The 25,898-nt window shown below is 46.8% G+C and overlaps 1 protein-coding gene across 16 annotated transcripts in view; it reads right to left on the bottom strand.

The window, feature by feature from the left end:
* Positions 1 to 25,680, bottom strand: part of KIF21A (kinesin family member 21A) — a 100,034-nt gene extending 74,354 nt beyond the window's left edge. For 8 of the 16 annotated variants that reach the window (XM_083574911.1, XM_083574915.1, XM_083574904.1 and 5 more), the window contains exon 1: positions 24,979 to 25,680. In XM_083574911.1, coding sequence (XP_083431037.1) covers positions 24,979 to 25,022 — 44 coding nt within the window. In that variant the 5' untranslated portion in view covers positions 25,023 to 25,680. The remainder of the gene's footprint in view (positions 1 to 24,978) is intronic. The other 8 variants (XM_083574902.1, XM_083574912.1, XM_083574917.1 and 5 more) reach the window with 1 other exon arrangement.
* Between the last annotated feature and the right edge of the window lie 218 nt (positions 25,681 to 25,898).

The following is a 25,898-nucleotide window of genomic DNA, read 5'->3' as shown; positions in this document are numbered from 1 at the left end:
TGAGTTGCCTCTCTCCCTGCTGGGCCCTTCTCCAGCATCGCTTGGGAGCCTTGCCTCCGCCTCTCGCTCCGATGTCAGTTCCCTGACAGCAAGTATGCCACTTGCTTCCTTTGATCTGTTGCCTCGCATGGCGAGAAAAAGCCACCAAATTCAGAAAGTGCTGAATTCAAGCTCCGAATGTGAAAGGAAGATTCTTGAAGTTTCAATCACCTGGCATCATATGATAGCAGGCGACTGACAGGGGGACAATTCCACCAACCTATCAAGTGACCCAGATCAGGTTGGTCTATGCAAATTGTCTACTGCTCTCCTGAGTTTCAGCCTGGGGTCCTTCCCAGTGTTACATGGAGATTGTAGGGACTGACACTGGGATTTTCGGCTTGCAAAGCATTGCTCTACTTCTAAGCCAAGGTAAAGAGGACCTTTGGAAACATGAGGCCCACAGTCCTTCTTGGGCAATCTTCCAGGAGCCAAGTATCAAAGCTGGGGAAGGCCACAAGCAAAAGTCAGTCAAACTCCTGTTGCACCTAAATGTCAGACTTTACACACACAAACACACACACACCTCTATTCAAGCAAGCAAGCATCATTATCACAGATAAATAATACATTTCTGCAGGAAAATAGCACTCAAGTAAGGCATAGTCGGGACGCAGGTGATGCTGTGGGTTAAACCACAGAGCCTAGCACTTGCCGATTAGAAGGTCGGCGGTTCGAGTCCCCGCAACGGGGTGAGCTCCCGTTGCTCGGTCCCTGCTCCTGCCAACCTAGCAGTTTGAAAGCATGTCAAAGTACAAGTAGATAAATAGGTACCGCTCCGGCGGCAAGGTAAACGGCATTTCTGTGCACTGCTCTGCTTCGCCAGAAGTGGCTTAGTCATGCTGGCCACATGACCCGGAAGCTGTACGCCAGCTCCCTCGGCCAGTAAAGCGAGATGAGATCAGGGGTCCCTTTACCTTTACCTTAAGGCATAGAGCAGGGCTTGGGAGAAGTGTGGTCTGGAACAGGGGCTGGGCTTGGAAGGCTCCCAAGGGGAGCATTTGCCCTCAGGCTTGCGGGGTACGAGGGTCATAGCTTAGAGCAAGACTGGGGAACCCTCAAGTCAACTCTATATTGGCCGATTTCATAATATGCAAATTCGAAATAATATGCTCGAAATGAGGACTCAGCAGCACACCAACCCACTCTCACTACCTTTCCTTTACAATTATGCACAGGGCAATTTTGAGCACCCATCACGCAATGACCTAAATGCATAGATTAGCCCTTCAGAGTTAGATACAAAAGGTATACGTTTATGTCTGTCAAAACACACACCAGACATGTTGAGGGGGATCCTAATTTCTAACCAATTTCATCTGTTTGTCTTACAGTGTTAAGTTGCTTTGAGACTTTTTCATATAAAGCAGCTAAGAAATGCAGTAAACAACAAAATAATTTTGTCCATGCATGTCCAAGTTGTGTTGTACGAAATTCATACAACTGCTGAGGATTTAGCTGGTTATATTGCATAGCATGTTTCATGCTACAGTCAATTTTTTTTTTGCTTTGCATAATTTGTGGAACAATTCTCCCCTTATTCACACAGCTGCTGCCAGTTCATTTCTCTGCCAGTCTCTCATACAAAGTGGTAAACACCTGATCCTGGAGTCTCGCCTATCAGTTCAACGCCTTACTGCTGTTCCTTGGCAGAAGGAGTGGGAGAGAGTCTAGCTTTCTCAGGGTCAAAAACTCTTCTGTTAAATCAGTCCCTATTTAAGGGGTAGGAAGGGGACAGAGGAAGAATGAGAACAGTTTCAAATCATGCATTTCTCAGCTGCTGTATAAAAACCATTAAAAGCAAATTACTTCTGGCTTGGCTGTTTAACAGCAGTGCCCCTACAAGCACTAGGAGGGGGGAAAGACTTTCTAAAATGCAAGCTTAGCTTCCTCAGCTGTGCGTTTATGTTCAAAGATAATGTGTCTGCCTAAATCAGTTCTCAAATAAGCAATAAAAATTGTTACTGCAGTAAGTTGCAGTACACGTGAGAACAATACAAGTTTTGAAGCTTTTCCCTCAACTCCCCAGCTCCCAAAAACCTTCAGCACTGAATTAAAGAATAAGAGCTCAATGGGCACAGTGGCAGCTATGGCATTCTGAAAGAGGTTGACACCCGGGTATTCAGCTCTTTTACCTTAATATATTGGTACAATTCAAAACGTCACTGTAAACCATGGTTAAAGTTATTTCGTGAATGTACCTATCAAGGCTGCTCATCTCATCCCCGTTCTCACAATCCCTCACTTAACATTATAGGAGGACCAGGGATTGCAGTTTGTATTCTTCCAACAAGCCAGGGATCATGTTTTTGTTTCCTCTCAGTATGAACGAAGAGGGTGCAATTCTCTAGTACATGTACATAGGAAGGCTAAAGTAAAAAGGAAAGCAATGTGCTGTAACTTACGGCCTGGAGAGGCAATTTGTTACAAATGCCAACCAAACCACTCTCAACAGCATCCCTGCTTGCACCCAGTATCTGACATGAATGCTGAAAAACACGCCCACTTTTTTCTACTTCTCCATTTCATGTGGTCCACCTGCTCCCTGCATCCCTCTGGCAATCTCTATTTATTGCCATGTTTGTATGATGTCAACCTATAAGGTGCTTCCTACTGTGAAAGGACTCAGAGAGAGCTGCAACAATAGGTTAACACCCTCCTATTCAAAGGTAGCCCACTGACTGCACTAGGAGACAAAACAGGAGTACACGGTCAACCTTGGGTCCCCAGATGTTGTTGGACTACAACTCCCATCATCCCTGACCACTGGTCCTGCTAGCTAGGGATGATGGGAGTTTTAGTCCAACAACATCTGGGGACCCAAGGTTGAGAAAGGCTAGTCCTATGGGGCTGCTCATGACCCTATACTCCTGTTTTGTCTCCTAATGCATCATGATAGATCAGTCAGTAGAGCATGAGACTCTTAATCTCAGGGTCACGGGTCCGAGCCCTAACTTGGGCAAAAATTCCTGCATTGCAGGGAGTTGGACTAGAAGACTTGTGTGGTCTCTTCCAACTCTACAATTCTATGATTCAAACGCAGAAGTTATATTAGTTCTCTGCCTGATCCTAGTTAATATTAGATTATATAACAATGTTCAGTTTAGCCACTAAATTTTAAGAATCTAAGAGAGAGCCATAAAGATGATCAAGAGGTCAAAAGCCATAAAGTAAGGGTGGTATGGGACGCGGGTGGCGCTGTGGGTTAAACCACAGAGCCTAGGCCTTGCCGATCAGAAGGTCGGCGGTTCGAATCCCCGCAACGGGTTGAGCTCCCATTGCTCGGTCCCAGCTCCTGCCAACCTAGCAGTTCGAAAGCACGTCAAAGTGCAAGTAGATAAATAGGTACCGCTCCAGTGGGAAGGTAAACATCATTTCCGTGCGCTGCTCTGGTTCGCCAGAAGCAGCTTAGTCATGCTGGTCACATGACCCGGAAGCTGTACGCCGGCTCCCCTGGCCAATAAAGTGAGATGAGCGCTGCAACCCCAGAGTCGGTCACGACTGGACCTAATGGTCAGGGGTCCCTTTACCTTATTAGTTCATGTTAATTGATATCAACCTTCCATGAACTATTTGACAGCAAGCAGTGATCGTCTCACATAGTTCTGGTGATCCACTGTTAAGCCCCAGCATGTCATCTGGCAAGACATCAGTGTAGAGTTTCCTTTCAAGTCTCTCTCCCATCATGTAAGCCCAGGGGGAGGGAAACTTTCCCAGCAAGTAGGTGGATCCCAACATCTCCCACTCCAGTAGCCCATTTTGACATGTGGGTGGGGGTGCTCGCCTATCGCCTGATGTCATTACATCAAGTGATAACTTCAAAGGGGCCAGCTAACAGGGGTTGCAAATCGACAAAGCTGGGTCTTCCCCAATGGCAAACTCCTTGGCAGTGTAGCCCCATTTGCAAAGGAACAACAAGGAGCTCTCTTTAAGCTCCCAATAGTTCCTTTACAGGTGCATCCTTACCTGTCCCTCATCACATATGTCAGATGAGCAGCAGATGAGTAAGGTTTGGAGGGAAACTGCCTTGTGGACCAAATCAGGACCTGTGCCAGGCCAACTTAGGTCCCCCACACTCAAAATAGACTAGTCCAATAGCTTTCAAACTTTTTAACTTGCGTAGACTCTTTCTACTCTCACCTGTCTGCTGAGGGATGCCTGTATCTCTGCACCACATGCCTCTCTCTTACTTGAAAAGAGCATTGTGCTGCTGAATTACAATACGTATGTAATCCAAAACCCTTCTGAGCTTTGCCACTGGTTAATATAGCTCCACTCTCTGTTCTCTTCCCCTACAATATGTTTATCTGAAACAGAATGCCACCTTAACTGCTTTCATCCTAATTATCAAGCTTGTTATAATTCTAATCTGTCATCTGAAGTTTCTCTCAGTCACTCCCGTTTTTATTTTGTATCCTCTGTCTCATCTACAAATTTGTTAAGAATACTCAGTCATCCTAAACTTAAAAGCCTTACGTCTTAAGTCTATAATTTGATACTTGTACGGACAAGGCTGCGCAGCTGAGAGGAAAAAGGAAAGAACAAAGAGAAAAGGAGACTGAAATATTCATTTAGTGAACTTTGGAGCGATTCCTTAAGATGAGCCATGAAGAGTCACAAGCACATAAATGAAGTTTATAAAAATAAATAAAGAGAGGGTGACAACGAGAGTCTCCAGTACATGACCAGACAGCACTAACTTTATGTAGTCAATTGTGTGTAAGGAAATAAACCTTCTGTCTCTTTGGGATCAAAGAAGCAGGTAAGGATGGGAGAGTAATTTGATTCAGTTTACATTTAAAGGTGAATTTACTAAATTTGCATTTTTAAAAAACAAAAACCGCCAAGAGCTACCTGACCGTCAGCTGCATCTCGCCAGGAGAAGGTAAGCACCCATCGCTCCCCTACTATTCTTCATGCCTGATGCCCTGCAGAGGCACTGATTCTGCGGGGTCCTGATTTGCAAGCAACTTCCCTGCAGAGTAGCACCCCACACCACAGGATCTGTGTCTCTGCACAAGAGCTGTAGTGGAGGCACTGATCCTGCAGAATGCTCACTTGCAGAGAAGCCATGGTCTTTTTAAAAAATTAAAAAACCTAATGAGACATTAGCCTGCCCCTGAACTAATTTGGAACTGGATCCAGGGCAGGCTGGGTTGTCCCAAGTTGGTCCTAGGTGGGTTAGCCTGACTGAGGCTCCTTGAATTGGAGCATGGGTAGGCAAACTAAGGCTCGGGGGCTGGATCCGGCCCAATCACCTTCTCAATCCGACCCGTGGACGGTCCGAGAATCAGCGTGTTTTTACATGAGTAGAATGTGTCCTTTTATTTAAAATGCATCTCTGGGTTGTTTGTGGGGGCTGCCTGGTGTTTTTACATGAGCAGAATGTGTGCTTTTATTTAAAATGCATCTCTGTTGGAGCCATAGAGAGAGGGGGATGGCTATACAAAGCTGCACTAGAAACCCCATCTCTCTCCACACCCTTCATCATAAAGCTAAGAGGCAGAAGAAAAAGCCTCACTTTTATTTTGAATTTAGTTTATTTATGTTTCTTTTCCACAGTGAAATGGCTGACATAATTTAATGTTTTTTTGGGAGGTGGGACACATTTGTTACAAAACCTGCAACACAAGACTAAAAACAACTGAGTCAACAAGAAGTCCCAGCAAAGGAAGAATGGATACAAAAACGTGTGGAATGTGCAGAAATGGCAAAACTCGCCAGAAGAGTAAGAAATCAAGATAACAAACTTTTTATAAAGGAATGGAAATGGTTTATTGAATATTTACAGATGAATTGTAAACGGATAAGAACACTGGCAGGATTATTGTAATAAACTGCAACTTCTTAAGTGTATATATTTAAAGAAGATGAATAAATGAGTAAATTAAGTTAATTTGGATATGCAGAAGATATTAAAAATAAATTTAAGGAACCGCAGAAAGAGGAGGGAGGAAGTCAAGTTTTGAAATGTCAAAATGATTGTAAAATCAGTGAAATGTATAAACCTGAAAAGTATAAATAATTAAAAAACACAAAACAAACAAAAAAACAGTAAACATGAGGTAAATTTAATGTTACGGTAAAATATAGTCTTGACACATACAAAGTACAATGCAAAGTCAAAATTAACAGGCCAAAACAAGCCCTACTGCTGCCACAGCTTAAATAAAGCTCAGATGAGGTGGGGTCTTCTGACCAGACTAGGTGATTTACAGCCTGGTCCCTCATCTCTCCTTGAGACAAGTCTGAAAGCCACAAAAAGCAGAGGCGGGGGGAGGCAATGATGGTGAGTAGTCTTCCCCAACTGCTAGTGCAGATTTTACTGCACTGCTTTGAATCAAGGCCTTGGACAAAACAGAACCAGAAGTCTCCTCCATTGGCCTAAAGGAAAGGATAACTTGCTAACATATAAAGAACAATGAAACCATCTGTTCGCGAATGCCAATGTATATCATTTATACAGCTACAGTTTTATAATTCGGAACGGACAAGAAAGAGTTAACCGAAGAATCATCTCTGTGTTTTCCAGCCCAGTATTTCGAAAGTAATTGATTGATGGTAAAGAAGACTTAGCCCTCACATATCAGTTGCAAGAGTTCAGTGAACACAAATTCGCTTCGACCACGCTTACCCATCGGAGGTATTAAAATTGATCCTGATGGATAGGCTTCCTAATTGAGTCAGACATAAATGCAAATGGCGTCCCGTCCAGTATGGAATAGACAGGTGGCTCACCCCCTTCCTCATCACCCAATGTCTAAGACGAACAAACAGAAACATTTGTGCAAAAGCTTCTTTATGTCCAAATAAGGGAAATCTGGGTGGGGGCAGTTGCAGCTGTTCCTTTGTTCATACCACATACAATGATTCCGCAGGGGCACCTTAATCTATGGATAAAATGAGGTATAATCACACTTAACACATGTTATTCAAAAACCCAACCACATTTCTGTGAATCCTGAAATGTGTTCTTGGTCCAAAATATAGCAACTGAATAATAATAATAATAAAATTTCCCCCTCCATTGTTCTCAGATATTATTTTTAGCCCCCACCCCAGTTAAACACATTTCCTCAAGACAGACACTGAGATATTATTGTTCAAGAGGCATAAAACAAAGTAGAATTTCGTTTCCATTTACCTTCACATCAACTGGGGGGGGGTGTCAATGTGGTTGTGCTATGTTGGTGACAGATGCCCAATGCTCTGTGTCGTGAAATATGCAGGCAGCCCCTGGTACAAAGATCCTTGGAAACTGAAGAGCCTCGTGGGAAAGTTTGTTGCATGATCAGACTAGAGACTGCCACATTATAGTAGAACATCCATTTCATGCATCTGATGAAGCAGAGCTTATTCCACAACTTCTGTAAATGATATTTCCCATTGGGTCAATGCTTCTGAGAAAGTCATACAAAACTCAAAAGCTGTTGGTAACACACCAGCCCAAGCTTGCCTAATAATAGGTGTTCATTTTTTGCCTACTTGCCCATCTTCTGGGCAAGTGTCTACTTTACGTATTTCCATATTCCAATATAATTTTAAGTATTGAGTAACTAGGTCTGGCGCAACAAGTCAACTGATCAGCAAGTATTTGACCAAGGTGCTAGTGCAGACGAGAAACTAGCCTCAATCCCTGGTTCAGCATTGCATGTGAACTTGAGACTATGGTTAGACAAACACACCATGATAAATAAGCCAAGAACAAGTCTATGGTTTACTGTAACAGCCGAATGTGTGTGAGAATCACTGCAGTATTTGGAGCATGAAGTTAGTTTCCAACTACCATTTTTCTCAAGTTCAGGAAGGTGGATTCTATAAAAGGGCTGCTAACCTTTGGAGCTACTGTTCAGAAATTAACAGTTGCAGTTTATTTGCCTCACACAATGTCAGAGTTAGCTAATGTTCTCATCTTTAGCCAAGAGAGTAACTAAATCTTTTCCAAACTTCAGGAACATTCTATAAAAAAATGTTATATACCTGCAACTTTATTTTTAGCAGTTTATTTACCAAAAAGAAGTCATGTTGAAGAGGAGCAATATCCTTACAGTTCGAATATTATTAACAGAAATATTAACAGAAAACTCATCCCCCTTTTAACTTCCAAATCACACCTACAATTAATCTCTAACAAGGACTGGGTTAGTTTTTCTAGAGAGATGATATACAAAAGCTTGATTAGGAATCAATACCCTAAAATTCATTGTCCCTTTTCTCAATAAACCCTCAAGGATTGTCTTGAATGTCATGTAGAAGACGACTAAACATTAAGTACATACAATATAGAATAATTACATTCCTAGATCTGTTTTGTCATACAAAAGTAAATCAAGTGTATATAAGTAATAAGTATTAGCAGCACTATAACTTTGGGAGGGTATTGTATGAGTACCTACAAAATTTATAAATAGAGCCCATAGCCCCCCCCAAAAAAATAAGCAAGATTTTCCACACTATTGAGTTACAAACTTTAGCACCAATAAAAGGCTTGATGCAAAATAATTGCTTTACAAACAGCTCTATGCAATTCTAGCTATACTGCTTTCAGATCACAATGAATTTCCCTGTCAGTTTATATACCTCCTGTCACTGCACGATTCATATACATTTCAACAATCGCTGCTGTTTCAGCAAAAAATAAGATTGCCCCTTCTGATTAATCATTTATTCTAAATATGCAAGAGACAGACCAACAGGTTCAATCTATAACAATGAGACTCTTGAGACTATTATTGAATACTTCTAGCAAGCATTGAGATGGGGACAGAATAAGAGGAACTTGGAACACAAAAATGGCAAAATTGTTGCACCACAGAAAACCAAATTCTGGGCTGCCCCACAGAACTGAGACATTTCAAAAGCTCTTGCAAATATCCATAGCCTAAGGATCCCTTTGCTAACTTCCATATATGCAGGCTTTCCTTGTTTAATGTCATTGCCATGGTGACATCCTTGAAATCTAATTCCACAGCCATTCATGTTGTGGTAACTCAGAGGTTCATTCAATGCCTGGAAGAAGACTGGATGCTAAGGCTCTAGCACGGCTTTTCAAAGAAGCTGAATGAAGGAAAAGTAAGGAAAAGTTAAGGGTGAATAGGGAAAGAATGTTTAGGGAAATACAGAACAATCCAAGTAAGTTCTGTAGTTCTGCCTCTTTCTCTGAAAGTCAAGAATGCTTTAGCACTAAATATTCTGAGAATGACCGGATCCATAACAAGCCGTAATGATGTTTGCCCATCAGGTATCAGCTACGCCATAGAAACACTGAAAACCACTGAACCTAACTTCCTGCAGCTAAATCAGAGTTGCCTACAGCAAAACAATCTATACACATTTATCCAAGCTCTGTTGGAAATGACCACAGAGATTCCTTATGCATGAACAAATTACCATTGTTCAACTGATTTAACGTTCAGAACCAACCTCCCTTGTATCTACATTTGTGTTTAAGGTGAGTAGGGCAGCCTTCCCTCAACACAATAATCTCCAGAGGTTTAGGACTAAAATTCCCAAGATGCCTGGCCATATGGGCTTTGCTGACTGGGGTTCATGAGAACTGCAGCAAAAATAATAATAATACAGGGCTTCAGGTTGGAGAGCACTGGACTTATGGACTTTCATGGACTGATTGGACGCAGAGGAATGATGGAAGGAACCAGCTGGAGAACCAACCAGGGAAGAAGAAGGCTCAGAGCCCTGGGAGTGGGACAACCATGAGAGGTCAAAGGGAGAAGACTGGGAAGTGGAGGTGTTGGAAGCTGAAGAGGTAACAGGGCTTATTTGAGCTGGGAATCTGTGAGAGAGAAGTCCAGAATCAGAGGCAGAATCTGAAACAGGAGGGTGGGAGTAGGGAGCCCAAGAGGCAGAAATGAATCAGACTAGTCATGAGTGTCTCCCCCCCTCCTTCTGCAACAAGGTCCCATCCCCCCTAGTCTCCCAGAACCAGAAGAGGTATGAAAAGGGCAGTGAAGAGGGCGGCTGCACACAGGCGCAGCCTCCAATTGCTTGGGAAAAGTCCTGGAGAAGAGAGGACTTAGATGGCTGAGAGGAGGCCTGGACTTTCAGTCTTGGCAACTGACTTTCATGGAGTAAGGCCACTAGGAATGAGATGCTTTGCTCATTAGGCTTGACACTCAAACAAGTCTATGAAGATCGTGCTTTTGCTAATGAAGAGTTAACTGAGTTGAACAGTGTGATTTACTGTCGGCTCGCTTTCTGACACTGTAGCAGGGAATGTTGGGAAGACTTGCCCTTCGCTGTCAGCACACAAGCTTGTTCCACACTGCTTGTGGGTTCCCAGCCATCCTACCAAAATGCCCACGCACTGAAATACCCATGAGTCCATACCCGCTATTATACAATAAATGGGAGCAAGTATTAAAGAATTCTGTTATCCTCAAAATTAGAGACATTAAAAAACCAAGAATGTTCAACCTATGACTTCACATAAAAAAGATGGCACCAAATCTAGTTTACTACGAATTAGTAGCATTCATGGCATGAGAACCATTTCCCTGTGGTGTGAACAGCTACCATTACAGCATGTCCCGCAGGTGAGGTATAAGGATAAATAAGTTGTGTGCAGGTGAATTATAAGGACAGGTGAGTCGCATGGCTGTGTGAGCCTTACGTATCGATTCAGTACCTAGGATGGAAGCAAAATTGGTTCTAGTTATAAATCTAAGCATCATTGGTCATGGGCTACCCATGTGTATGTCCAACCACACTACTTGACAGCCGCAAGCACTAAACAGCTTGGTGTAAAACGCGTGGCCACACTCAGATCTTGAGATTATATAGGCATAAGCAGAGCATGATGGAAGTAGACCACAGTCCTCTACCACAGATCCACAACAAGGCTAAAAACCTTTGTAATGAGACAGGACCATATATCCTGTACTTCCTCCAGGTAGTATGAAATAGTATGAATACTGGTGAGTATGAATACTGGTGAGAACAGTATTAGGGAGCATTGCAATATCTCCCCTGAACAGAGACTGTTCATGACAGTAAGCTAAGCTGCACACACAACATACATTTAAAGAGCATTTTTTCCTCCCAAAGAGTCCTGTAGTTTGTGAAGGGTGCTAGGAAGTGCAGGTCCATGAGGATTGCCAGGATTATTTTTGGTGGGGAGGTTCTTTAAACATTTGATGTGTATGAAGCACTGGAAAGCAGCAAAATTTTCTTACTGCTTTTCAAGCAAGGAAGCTTTATAGAAGTCTCCAGGGAAATTCATTAGGAGACAAACAGGATGTTAATGTCAAATACATTTAAAAGTCATCACGCCAAGAAGCTTACTGTCTAGAATATAATTAGATTGCTGTTTCAGCACCAAATCCTAGAGAGATTTAATTCCTATTGTATAAGTGCGGTACTCAGACCTCCAAATGGATTACATATACAAATCCCTTCTCCATTGAATGATCAATAGTCTGACGCAGAGGGCAAGTTTCATAAATAATGCTCAGTAAAAGAAACATCATTTGAATTCTCCATCTTGAATAAAACATCAGCAACTATTAATCTGATTTTTAAATGGCTTTCTTCCAGTTTTATACTGCTGGAAAATACTACTCAGTCATAACTGTATATGCGAGACTGAAGATACAGGCAGTGACTGTCCAATATGTGTGCAACCACACATTTGTGCGTATCACCAAACCCGGAAGTGACCCAAAAATGGCAGGAAAGGGGGTGGAATGGGGTGGGGATGGAGCAGGATGGGGCAGCCTTACATGGGCCCTGCCAACACGAATGGGGGTCCAGAACGTAACCCCACACAAATTGGTTGCTCCCTGTACTGTATTGTAAAGGTAAAGGGACCCCTGACCGTTAAGTCCAGCCGCGGACGACTCTGGGGTTATGGCGCTCATCTCGCTTTACTGGCCGAGGGAGCCAGTGTTTTGTCCACAGACAGCTTCCGGGTCATGTGGCCAGCATAACTAAGCCGCTTCTGGCGAAACCAGAGCAGCTCACGGAAACGCCGTTTACCTTCCTGCCAGAGCGGTACCTATTTATCTACTTGCACTTTGACATGCTTTTGAACTGCTAGGTGGGCAGGAGCAGGGAGCGAACAACGGGAGCTCACCCCGTCGCGGGGATTCGAACCGCCGACCTTATGATCGGCAAGCCCTAGGCTCTGTGGTTTAGAACACAGCGCCACCCACGTCCCAGTGCCTGTAATGTAGCACCACATTAAAATGCCCCATATGCAGCACAAGGGAATAAACATTTTAGGTAAACACAAAAAAACACTAGAACATGCACTCTAGATCATTATAACAAATCATGCTGTTATTATGATGTTACAGGCATGGTAGGACTGCATTTCAGGCAGATGCCAAGCAACAATTGCATAGGAACATGCTGGGGAGGAAATGGTTTTCCAATTAGCACACCCATATTCTATGGAGGAAGAGTTAGCTTGTCAATTAAGTTATCGTATTTTTCACTCTATAAGACGCACCAGTCCACAAGACGCACCTAGTTTTTGGAGGAGGAAAACAAGAAGAAAAATATCTGAATCTCAGAAGCCAGAACAGCTTTGAGGGATCGCTGCGCAGTGAAAGCAGCAATCCCTCTTGCTGTTCTGGCTTCTGGGATAGCTGCACAGCCTGCATTCGCACCATAAGACGCACACACATTTCCCCTTACTTTTTAGGAGGGAAAAAGTGAGTCTTATAGAGCAAAAAATACGGTAATACCTTGTGATCTGTCTGAATCAAGGAAAGCATTGGTAAGCTTGTGCATTATGTGTTTCTGCAGTGCTCTTGTGAGCTAATGGGATATTTCAAGTCCAGGTAAATGGAGAAACGGCTCTTGGTTGAAGCCTACAAGAGAGGTATTTTCATTTACTGGCTTCCTTAAGAAGACGGAGGCTACAATCATAAACAAACTTAAGTTCTGCTAATAGCTGCTAAACTTGCTGATAAAGTAAACATGGTTAAGATCAGCAATTCTACATTTATACTATTAATGACTCCAGCTTTCATGTTGGCCCTGTTACTTTATTTTTAAATATACTACTGAATGGTGAATTCAGATCAGCTCATCACCCATCTCAGTGATCTTTTCAAGCAGTGCTTATGACTACTAATCGCTGACTGTTTACTTACTTTTACCATATCACTGGGGCACTGAAGTCACAAACCATTGCACAGTTACTATGGAGTCCCATTGAGCTAAGTGGTAGTTATTTCTCCGTAAGCATGATTGGGGTGTAAGAAACATTTCCAACAGCTGTCATTTCCCTGCAGTTTATTCCCAGCTCCCTTATCACCATCACTACTGGTAAAATATACAGAATGAGGAAGAACTAGGAGCATAGGAAAAAGGACAAGCCAGGAAGGGTTTGGAGAGACCCCTTAAATATGTAGATAATTGTGAGCTTACTCAACACAATGAGTCTCAAGACTATCTACAGGAATTCATAAACACATATTAAAACAATAAAATAATAAAATTGCCACAGCCTGTACCTGTATCAAATTATGCACCTTGCACAGTATAATTGCAGAATCATGAAGCACACATCATGCTATGCTGCTGATCCTATTACCTCATGCTATCTGTGCTTAGGGACATGGGTGACACTGTGGGTTAAACCACAGAGCCTAGGACTTGCCAATCAGAAGGTCGGCGGTTCAAATCCCCACGATGGAGTGAGCTCCCATTGCTCGGTCCCAGCTCCTGCCAACCTAGCAGTTCGAAAGCACGTCAAATTGCAGGTAGATAAATAGGTACCACTTCGACGGGAAGGTAAACGGCGTTTCTGTGCGCTGCTCTGGTTCGCCAGAAGCGGCTTAGTCATGCTGGCCACATGACCCAGAAGCTGTACGCCGGCTCCCTCGGCCAATAAAGCGAGATGAGCACCGCAACCCCAGAGTTGGTAACTGGACCTAATGGTCAGGGGTCCCTTTGCCTTTTATCTGTGCTTAGAGCTGCAACAAGTCGAGAAATGGGGGAAATTATTTCTATGTTTTACGATAGTCACCACCAAACGACAGGCTTAATATTCTTACATTTCAGAACATGACAACATTAGCAAGAGGTTATCTTTGGTAAAGGAGTAATAGAGGCTGGAAAGATGGAGAACTGCTAGATGGAGCTTTCCAATCTTAAAAATAAGAGTTAATGGATATATTTTTTTTTAAATGGAAGAGTAAAATATTTTGAAAAGTAGGACTGTGTGCAGCTCTTAAGTTAGGTCCTTTGTCTTGCAAGTTATAGCATGCAGATATACTTCTTTTGAGCTATCCTTGAACTCTTTGTTAGACAAGAATGAAAGCCACTAAATAAAGTTGATTGAATTCACCACAAGACACCAAATTCAGTATTTTCTGCTGGGGAGTTCTCAGACAATTTTGGGATTCACATTTTTATTGCTTTCCAGAAAATCGGGCTCTTTAACTGGCTCCAAAGTTTGGTCCATTAAATAAATGGGGAGACCCAAGTGGTAGGGACACTGATGGGGCCATGATGACTTTGCCCAAGACCATCCTTCCACTGATGTAAAATTGAAATACTGATAAACTGTTTTTACAAAACACGACACACAACACTCACTGTGCTAACATGATGTAATGCCAGAGACAATGTTCCAGCTTTCCCAATTATTGCAACCCTGAAGCTATCATCTTGCACACAGACTATTCCAAAATAATTATGGGGTAGCGAGCAGTGTACCAGATATTCCTGTTGAGTGAAGCCTGAAAGCCCTAAGAAGCCTTCTGGCAAATAATCTAAGCAACTAATATCAAACTTCCCAGAACAACAGTCATTCACTGTTGTCATTCCCTAATGCAAGACAGTAGCTTCAAATTATGACTTGGTGATGAACCACAGATTCAGCTAAAAGGTTTGCCATTTCCTCTGCGTCTTTGATCATGTACAACTTCTCAGGCAGTATGTTCCAAGTTAATCATAATCAAGCTTCTGCAACGTTATCAAGGCATTTAAAATCTAAATGGTATCTTTGGTGGGTATTACACAGAAAAGAAATCAATGTTTGATTATACTTAAGAAGTTTCAGGTGCCTATTTAAAAAACAAGACATTTGATACCTGCTGACCTGAATCACATATTGATTCCCCTACCCCTATATGTATATAATACATAGGAGTCCAAAAGAAACACAATTTCAGTTCCGATTCAACTGCTCTATCCAAATAGGTAAAAAGGTAAAGGACCGTAGGACAGTTAAGTCCAGTCAAAGGCGACTCTGGGGTTGCGGTGCTCATCTCGCTTTCAGGCCAAAGGAGCCGGCGTTTGTCCACAGACAGCTTTCTGGGTCATGTGGCCAGCATGACTAAGCCACTTCTGGTGCAACGGGACACCGTGATAGAAGCCAGAGGGAGCAAAAACGCTGTTTACCTTCCTGCCACAGCTGTACCTATTCATCTACTCGCACTGGTGTGCTTTCGAACTGCTAGGCTGGCAGGAGCTGGGACAGAGCAACGGGAGCTCACCCTGTTGCAGAGATTCGAACCGCCAGCCTTCTGATCAGCAAGCCCAAGAGGCTCAGTGGTTTAGACCTCAGCGCCACCCGCGTACCTTGCTATTCAAATATCTAGTTTTATATCTCAAGGCCTCTTGGAATCCAGTGAACTATGTGATCAATGCCTCTTTCATGTGTATCCACAGCAGTTCAGGAACTGTTTCCTCTTGTAGCATAGCCCCATAAAGGTCTGCTATGTAAATATTCATACTGGAATGCCAACTCAATGGATCTCTTTCATCTAACCACTGCCCCAATTCAACAACAAAACCCTGTGATACCTTTCTATGTGTGGAAATACACTTTTGAAACTTGCAGGTTTCAAAAACATGTTGCAATACAACATGGGAAGGGGCTGTTCCAAACCCAAGTTAAAGTTCCTGATTGAAATATACAAGACTTCAGACATAACCAATGAAGCTCTTTGGCTTGTATCTGAGATATACTGTTCCAATACTAGCAGCAGCAGCAGAAATATCATTAAAAGTATCCTATGTCATGGACCAAGCACGGTTGCCACATTAAAGCCGTATCTTGTTAATTTCTATCGAGAAGGCTGGAATACTGCTTTGGTCTTATTTCTCCAACAGTTAAGTGCATAAGACAACAGGCCTGTCACACAATTAAAATTTGTTTATTTTTCCAAGGAAAGGATTCTAAGCTTGCATGAGCCTAACTGTGATATTTGATCTGAATCGCAGTGCCTCTTCTTATGCCATATATATTCATTCTATTATTCAAAAACGGTTTTGCTATGTGGCATCAGGAGCTGCTGTTAGAGATACAAATCAAAAGCCCTTTGAGATGAGGCAAGCTAGTTTCATGCTTCTCCAGAACACAAGCAATCACCTCAAAGTAGGAAAGAGCTGGTTACAGTGTGATGTTTCACTTTTTATATGCATACATTGTTCTCTTCATACACACAACACACTGGTGCAAACTCCGGGTGTCCCCTTGTTTGATAGCTGGGTAGCTCAGTTGGTTAGAGCATGGTGCTGGCAATGCCAAGGTTGCAAGTTCAATACCTGTATGGGACAGCTGCATATTCCTGCAATTTGCAGGGGGTTGCACCAGATGACCCTCAGCTCTATGATTCTCTGTGATATCCCTGCCCAACAACGAGCTTATCTGAAAGGAGAGCTTCTCCCAAGACATTCCTACTCACAAGTTAAAATCTGCTGATAATAATTTCCACTATTTGCAAGAATTTAGACACAGCTGGCCATATTCCACCCCACTCACAGGGAGACATCGCTAGCTGCTATTCTTATTAAATTTAAGAGAGCAGCTAAAACTTCTCTTTTTAGAAAAATGTTTTGATTGCTAGAATACCCAATTAAACCTATTTGTGTTGTTTATGCTTGAATTTTAATTGACTTTGTATTGCCTTCTATTCTATTTTAAATAATAATTTTAAAAAACTACTGTAGTAGTGCATTCCAAGGATGCAGATACAAGAGGCGGGGGTCAGCAGACTTTTTCAGCAGGGGGCCGGTCCACTGTCCCTCAGACCTTGTGGGGAGCCGGTCTATATTTTGAAAAAATTTGCCCCACAAATAACCCAGAGATGCATTTTAAATAAAAGGACACATTCTACTCATGTAAAAACACACTGATTCCCAGACCGTCCGTGGGCCAGATTGAGAAGGCGATCGGGCTGGATTCGGCCCACGGGCCTTAGTTTGCCTACCCATGGGTTAAAGCATAGGTAGTATCCTAGTGGCTGGATCAAATCATATTGTCAGAGACTGCCTCTAGGTCCCGGCTCACAAAGGACCAACGCTAGCCGGTAGAACGGAATAAAGTCTTTATTGAAGTATAGTTTCCATTTCCACATCTTAGCGTGCGTCTCTACGTCTATTCCCTAGATCGGCGAAGTCGTATCTGAATCTCCGCCTCCTGTACACCAGTTCAAGACCCTAGCCTTGCTCCACCTTTTGCGTCTCTCCTTTCGCCTCTGGGTCCTACCACCCCCCGGGGTTCCTTCCTTCCTGGATGCCTCGGATGCGGACCCTTCGGATTCCTCCCCCTCCCTTCGGCGGGCTTTAGGACCTGGCTCCCTTTCCGGGCTGCTCATTGCGCCTCCCTCTGGTACATTTGAACTTGGCGCGCGCGCGCTGTCTCCGACCCTCCTCTCTACCGTTTCCTCGCTCTCTGACGCAGGCGTGGCTGCTGCCGGAGAGCTGCCTGTCGCTGGTGCCTGGAACTCCTCCCCCCTGCTGCTCTCTGGTGGAGTAGCTGGTCCGGATTTCCAGCTGCTGCTCTCTGAATCCCCTCTGGTCCCTTCTTCCTGGGGTGCCCCTCTTGGTAACCCCCCAGCTCTGCCCACGGGAGCCCCTTTCTGTGAATCCTCCGATTCGCTGGACAGACTTAGAGATCTCGGACGGCTATCATCGCTAACCTCTCCTTCCGATTCCTCGCCATCCGTTCCCTCTGCTCCTGAACCCCTGACATCCATCCCCCCCTCGAAGCCCCCCCTTCCCCCCTCCCCTCCTTCCGGTGTGGGTTCTGGGTGCTCCGTCGTGGCAGGGGTGAGTGCCGGATACAGTTCTTCCCTCGTGTCGTACATTACATCGGGCAGGTCTGGCTCGTCCTCCGTGCGCTCGTCGACGTCGATCTCCTCTGCTTCCATCTCCCTGCCTTCGTGTTCAAATCCCACGTCCTCCCCCAACACGTCCATGTCCATCTCTCCCCCGTTCCCCTCTGAGGGTGATGCCTGCCAGGGACCCCCCAGCCACTTCCTGCGCCACTGCTCCTCTGGTTGATTATCCCACCAATAGGAGCGGTCTGAGGCAGAACCCGAGGGTGAACCTTCCGGAGAGCGTATGTGTGGTGCCGTCTCCTCGTCCGAGTCGAACCCCTGGAACGTGCTGCCTGAAAGTGTGGGTGTGAAGAGCCAGTCATCGAAATACTCGGCTGGCATGGGCCTGTGTGGGAAAATGGCATGGAACTCTTCCTTGAGAAGAGGCTCGTCCAAGGCATAGCCCGGCACCCAACTGTTGGCGCTGGCCGGGGTATCCTCTCTGGCAAGAAGGTATTCTACTCCCTCTTCCCCCCATCTCGAGTCTAAAATCTCTGTGGCTTCGTTGATGCGCTCCCCTCTTGGCGACCCCCTTTCCCTGGGTCCTTCTCTGGGCGGATCTGGTGCTGTGCCTGGCTCGTGAAATCTATGCGGTGCTTTGTAGGGCGTGAGCACCGATCTATGGAAGACCGGATGCATTCTGGAACCCTCCGGAAGCGCTAACCGGAAGGCCACTGGATTGACCTGTGCCTGGACTTGGTAAGGCCCTAGCTGCTTATGCCCTAGCTTCTTCTTGGCCAACGATCTGGTCGGCACTGCTTGCGCTGCTAACCAAACCCAGTCTCCCACCTGTATGTCTTCCCCTACTCTCCTGTGTCTGTCAGCCTGCAGTTTGTATGCGTGCTTTGCCAGTTCCAACTGCCTCCTAAGCTGTTCGTGGACTTCCTGCAACTCTGACGCTAATTCTTCCGCTGCCTGCGGCTCCCCCTCCCCCACTCTCTCTAAACCTGGGAAGGTTCTGGGATGCCTCCTATTGTTGGCGAAGAACGGCGTCACCCCCGTCGACACGTGCTTCGTATTGTTGTAAGCGAACTCTGCGAGGGGCAGGTAGTCCACCCACGTGTTAGGCTGCTGATTGGCGTAGCATCTCAGGTACTGCTGCATGATGGCGTTGACCCTCTCCGCTTGTCCGTTGGTCTGCGGGTGTCTCGCCGACGCTAGATTGATCTTGACGTTCAGGATGCCCATCAACTTTTGCCAGAAGTTCGAGATGAACTGCCGCCCCCGGTCGGATAGAATAGATCGTGGCAGACCGTGGACCTTAAACACGTGGTCTATGAACAGTTTGGCGGTCTGTTCTGCCGTGGCCACCTTCGCACACGGAATGAAGTGTGCCATCTTGGTAAACATGTCCACCACCACAAGCACTGCCGTCTTTCCCCTCGAACTGGGCAGATCCGTGACAAAGTCCAGGGCCACCCGTTCCCACGGCTCAGACGGCGTCTGCAACGGTTCCAGCAATCCCGCCGGCGGTTTGTGCACTGACTTGGCCCTTTGGCAGGTGTCGCATCTCGAGACGTAATCCGCTACTTCCCCCCGCATCTTGGGCCACCAAAAGTCTCTGGTCACTAGTTCTACAGTCTTTTCTCTGCCAAAGTGCCCGGCAGTGGGGGCGTCGTGTAGCTGCTGCAGCACCCTTGCGCGGAGGTCATTCCCCGGCACGTAGAGTGCTCCCTTGCGGATGAGCAAACCGTCTCTGATCTGGAACTCGTCGTCCTTCACCGTGCCCTTGTGCACCTCCTCCATCTTGGCTAGCGCGAAGGGATCCTCCTGCAACGCTCGACGTACGGCGTCCAGATCCACGGTCGCCGAGGCGCAAGCCCACGCTTCCGGTGCGAAAATGTGCTTGGCTGCCGACGGTGCCTCCTCCTCGAGGTATTGCGGCTTTCTGGACAAGGCATCCGCCATGATGTTGTTGTCACCCGGGATGTACTCTATCTTGAAGTCGAAGTCCGCGAAGAACTCTGCCCATCTAATGTGCCTCTGATTCAGGAACCTCGCCGTGCGCCAGTACTCTAGATTCTTGTGGTCCGTGCGTACCTGCACTGTGTGTCTGGCTCCGATAAGGAAGTGCCGCCACGCTTTGAACGCTGCATGGATGGCTAGCAACTCCCTGTCCCAGATGGTGTAATTCTGCTCCGACTTGCTGAGCTTCCTTGAGTAGAAGGCGCACGGCCTCCAGTCCCCCTGCTGGTCTTGTTGCAACAGTACAGCTCCCACGGCTCTGTCTGAGGCGTCCGTCTCACCCCTCATCGGTCTGCTGGGATTCACATGCAGCAGCTGCTCCTCGGAAGCGAAGAGACGCTTGAGTTTCTGAAAGGACTGCTCCGCTTCCTCCGTCCAGATAAACTTCTTCTTCTTGGAGCTGAGCGTGTCAGTGATGGCCGCCGTTTGCATAGCGAACCCCTTGATGAACTTGCGATAAAAGTTGGCAAAGCCGACAAACCGCTGGACTTCCTTCCTATTGCGCGGGCTTTTCCAGTCCAATACTGAGCGAACCTTGGCGCTGTCCATGGCGAGCCCCTTGTCCGACAGTTTATAGCCCAGGAAATCCACCTCCGTCACGTCGAACTGGCACTTCTCCAGCTTGGCGTACAGCCTGTGCTCCTTTAGTCTCCGCAGAACTTCCCTGACATCCCTCTCGTGCGCTTCTCGCGACTCAGAAAATATCAGGATGTCGTCCAGGAAGCATACGCATTTCTTGTAAAGGAGTCCCGCCAACACGTGATGCATAAAGGCTTGAAAACAGTGAGAGCCATTTTGTAATCCGAAGGGCATAACTCTGTATTCGTAGGTGCCCAGTGGTGTGCGTCCCCAACGCCCTTCTCCTCTGTCCCAAGGGCGGTCCTCCAGCCTCACCCCCACTGCAAGCGATCTGTCCACCACTTCCTGGGTGCTTTTGGGTCTCTCCCCCCGCGCTATCTCATCCTTGATTTGGGGGTTCAATCCTTCCCAATAAAGATCTCTAACGGGGGGGGAATCCTTGTCCCACCCCAAGGCATTGACCAATGCAAAAAAGCGGGAGTGATACTGCCTCACGCTGGCTTTCCCTTGTCTCAGCTCAAATATGTCCTTACGGGCAATGTCAATGTCTATTTTCGATAGAAAGCAAGAATCCATCGCTTTAATGAATGCAGCTGAACTCTGGAGCGCTGGGTCCATATCTCTCCACAGATTGCGCAGACATGCTTTCGCCTCTCCATGCAAATGAGACAAGATAAACCCCACTTTTTCTTGCTCATCTCTAAACTCTTTCTCCAGCAGTTTCAGCGCAAACTGCACGTCTGCTCGGAAATTGGGGTACTGCTGCAAATTCCCATCAAAGTGAGATACAATGCTGCCTCCAGTCCTTCCCAACCCGATTCCCTCGGATCTGGAACCCGTTTGTGCCTGCTTAGTAAGCACTTCCAACCTGGCTTGGAGATCTCGGCATGCAGCAGCCGCTTCATCCTCTCTTTTCCTGGAGGCGATTATCTCTGCGCTGAGCTGCGTTACCGCTTCTCGCAGGGAAGCAATTTGCTCTTCAGTAGACATGTCGCTTGACTTTTGTGAGCTCCAAAGGCACCAGTCCTCTTTCCTCCCTGCTTCGCTCCCCTCACGCCGCTTGAGTCAAAGAGAACTGATGAAAACTTCTGGGTGATGGGACTTACTGTCAGAGACTGCCTCTAGGTCCCGGCTCACAAAGGACCAACGCTAGCCGGTAGAACGGAATAAAGTCTTTATTGAAGTATAGTTTCCATTTCCACATCTTAGCGTGCGTCTCTACGTCTATTCCCTAGATCGGCGAAGTCGTATCTGAATCTCCGCCTCCTGTACACCAGTTCAAGACCCTAGCCTTGCTCCACCTTTTGCGTCTCTCCTTTCGCCTCTGGGTCCTACCACCCCCCGGGGTTCCTTCCTTCCTGGATGCCTCGGATGCGGACCCTTCGGATTCCTCCCCCTCCCTTCGGCGGGCTTTAGGACCTGGCTCCCTTTCCGGGCTGCTCATTGCGCCTCCCTCTGGTACATTTGAACTTGGCGCGCGCGCGCTGTCTCCGACCCTCCTCTCTACCGTTTCCTCGCTCTCTGACGCAGGCGTGGCTGCTGCCGGAGAGCTGCCTGTCGCTGGTGCCTGGAACTCCTCCCCCCTGCTGCTCTCTGGTGGAGTAGCTGGTCCGGATTTCCAGCTGCTGCTCTCTGAATCCCCTCTGGTCCCTTCTTCCTGGGGTGCCCCTCTTGGTAACCCCCCAGCTCTGCCCACGGGAGCCCCTTTCTGTGAATCCTCCGATTCGCTGGACAGACTTAGAGATCTCGGACGGCTATCATCGCTAACCTCTCCTTCCGATTCCTCGCCATCCGTTCCCTCTGCTCCTGAACCCCTGACACATATGATATACCAATGTTACAGAAGGGCATCCCATGTCACAGCTGGTGATGCTGTGCCGAAGTTGGAAGGATGTTATAATTAACATTTTGACATCAATATTAAAGACTGGGCTGTAATCATTTCCACCTATGACCAATTAATTCCCTCCCCCCTACTGTAGTCATCTATCCAGTGGCGTAGGGTGGGTTGTCAGCACCCGGGGCAAGGCAAGTAATTTGCGCCCCCTAACCCGTGGATTTGCGCCCCCTAACCCTAACCCCCAGATGTTGCGCCCGGTGCGGCCGGCCCCCCCTGCACCCCCCACGCTACGCCACTGTATCTATCAACAGTAAGTAGGGCTACTGTAAGTACAATGCAATTCACCAATTTTAAGTACAAAAACCATCAACCTATAGCAATATGAGGCATTTCCTTGATACGACTATTGCCCAGTTACAGAGCCGGTGACACCCACCATGAGCCCTAAAGCAAATGCACGTGAATTCAGTGACAACATTAATGTGACATCACCACATCACTTTGAAGAAAACGAATCCTTGCAGTATTCACTGAGTTTCATCCTCCAGCTCACTAGGCGTTGCCTTTTCATGCACGAGAAGAGCTGCCAAACTCACTTGCAATACAAGTATTACCAAACGTCAGTAACCAAAACCTCTGCATGTTCAATATCAAGATGTCGTTTAGCCTCATGAATGCTAAATAAGTGATAAGTGCTGGCGGAACAGTGAAAGCTAAGTATGTTTCTTGCAGCATGATGTTCCAGCTAAAAGACATCATTGCGATCAATTGATTTCATTCGTTCTTTTATACAGCTCATTGTTTTTTGAACTATATTGTTAATTCATACACTTGAAACTCAGATAAAGGTGGGGGTCTGTGTATTTTGTAAATGCGTTGTTACTTCTGTTAGAATTTTATGAAACAGAAAGCACTCAGGAGGCAGCATCTGAATGGGTTTCACACTGCAGGATCACCCTTGTATTGGTGGGACAAGGTGATGGCTATACAAGTTTAGGCAGAAACATTTGCTGCCATGTTTTAGCCAAGTAAATGACTAACACAATTACAATGCTCAGAATTCATTCCCCCCCCCCCCGAAGTTTCATATACTTGGAAAGGTTAATTTCCAGGCATTTATAAACTGCTTGATATTTTTGAAACACCTCTTTGAACTGGATGTGTTAAGCCTGGATCGTCTAGTTCTCAGTTCTTGTACCTGTGTGAAGTTAAGGTTTGCATACTGGTGCCCCTCACAGATGGCAAAGGTGTAAGAGTCTTACCAGACTTCAAAATCCCTGCCTCCTTCAGGTAACTATGGCACTATGGGGCACTAACCCCAAACCCCTTATTCATTCTTAGAGTGCTGCTTGATCAAACTGGACACACTACTCACATATATGTCCTTGGGAGTATTACTAGATAATTAAATTTGCCCATCTTTCCAGTGAGAAAACTGCTAACATGGAAAAACTTATTTGATAACTTCCGAGGGAGGGGATGTGGCAAGTTCTCCGCAGCAGCCTAGCCAACACGCAGGTTCTATTGTAAAGGCTTCATTAATTTTTTAGTGCCGGAGGATGATGTTGCAATTTTCCATCCCTGAGCAGAAAGCACGCATGAATTCACTGGCTGGTACTTCTTTACAATTGCAACTAGCCAATCCAGTTACAGTCCTGGGCTGGCTGGCTGGCTGCAACAAAAGCCCCACAGACCCAGCACAGCAGTCTCTGGAATGCAATTCAGCACAAGCCAAAAAAGGGACAGCTTAAAAAACAAACAAACACTGCACACACACTGCCCGTGCAATCGCTGAGTGTTTCAAATCCCAGGCAGGAATACATTCATCAACCACCTTTTTTTAAGTCTTGCCACAGACCAGGCCTAAAAGTCTGGATTCTCCTTCCTCCCCTCGTCCACACGCACCAGTTTCTCGGACACCATTAAACACCAGAGATTTAAATATGCAGCATCCGAAGGAAACCGAATTCCTCCGTGCAACAGCTGCAAGCAGAGAGAGCCCAGCTCTCGGGTCAGGCCAGCAGCTGAAGCTCGTGCAGGGAAGGCTGATCCCGCCAGCATCCCAGTCCGTCCTCGCTAACTTGGCGATCGGGCAGCAGTTTCCCAGATCCACCTATGGCGAAGCCCTTCCTGGAATTCACCTGGCGGCCAACGGCCTCGGTCGGACTGCTGGCCCTCGCAGCAGGCCGTTAGTTGGCGAGGCGGCGGCTCCCTGCTGCCGCCTCAGCTACCTGCCAGCCCCGCTCCAAATGCGAGGAGGGAGCGACGGGAGGGGGGCTGCAAGCAACATGTCCCCCGCTCGGACCTCCTCAGGCCTGCGTCCCGGAGTCAGTCCCAGAGTCCCCCTCTCTCCCAGCCAAATCTCTCCAGCTCTATTCCCCCCACAAGACATAGCAGGTAACAAAGAAAGGAGGGAGAGAGAAAGGGAGGGAGGGGGGGTGTCGTCGAACAAGAAGCAACCCCACGACGCCTTACCTGACAGCAACCCGGACGGAGCTCTCGTCTTGGCCGGCCGACATGGCTCAGAGCTGGGAGGCGCGGCGGGCTCGGGAGAAAGAGCGTGTCATTTAATTCGAATTGCGCACGGAAACCAAAGGTGAGAAGGGACGAGCGGCGGAGGCGGGAGCCGCTGTTCCGCGGGGAGGCGGCCCGAGGGAGCTGCGCGCCTCACCTCCGGCGCCTCCTCCACCTCCTCGTCTCTCCAGCCATTTTAGGTGACTGGCTGAATGAATAGGTAACAGCCAAGCAGCGGCGGCGGAGAGGGTTGACACTCCGCCCACCGCGGCTCGTTGCGCTCCCGGCCCCTCGAGGCGGAGCGGCGCTGGCTTTAGCCAGCCCTCCTGCCCTCCCTCCTGGCTCCGGGCCGCTGCCCCTTCTCAGCCCGCCTCCCCGACCAGCAGTCGCCTCCCTCTGCACCAGGCGCGCAGCTTGGCCGTCTGTCTGTCTGTCTCTCTGGCTGTGCCCAGGCGGCGGCAGCTTCAGGTTTTCTGCAGCCGCAATGCGTAACCAAGCCCGCCCTCCCCGCTCGCCTCAGCAGCTCGCAGGCCCATCTCGGCCGAGGGCTCCCAGGCGGAGCCGCGCACTTGCCTGCCCGCTCTTGCCGCTCGCGCGCGCGCTCCGGACGCGGCTGGCAGGCTCTTTCCGAGCGCGGAGCGAAGAGCGCGCGTTGCTTTCCCCTCAGCTGAAGCGTTTCCTCCGTCCCTGTCGTCCTTCGATTCGTCACTGTCGCCGGACACTACATTTTCTAAGAATAACAACTTTATTATTTGTATCCCATATGAAAACATAATAAAATGTCAAACATTAAAAAACTTTCCTATACTGTACAGGGTTGCCAAAGGTTGTGTGGGTCTTTATTTCCTTGACACCTGGTGGGAGGGCGTTCCACAGGGCGG

The sequence above is a fragment of the Podarcis filfolensis genome, assembly GCF_964270895.1.
Source record: "Podarcis filfolensis genome assembly, chromosome: 10".
Lineage (NCBI taxonomy): Eukaryota > Metazoa > Chordata > Lepidosauria > Squamata > Lacertidae > Podarcis > Podarcis filfolensis.
Note: the sequence above shows the minus strand (reverse complement) of the source record. Positions and strands in the feature narration are given on the sequence as shown.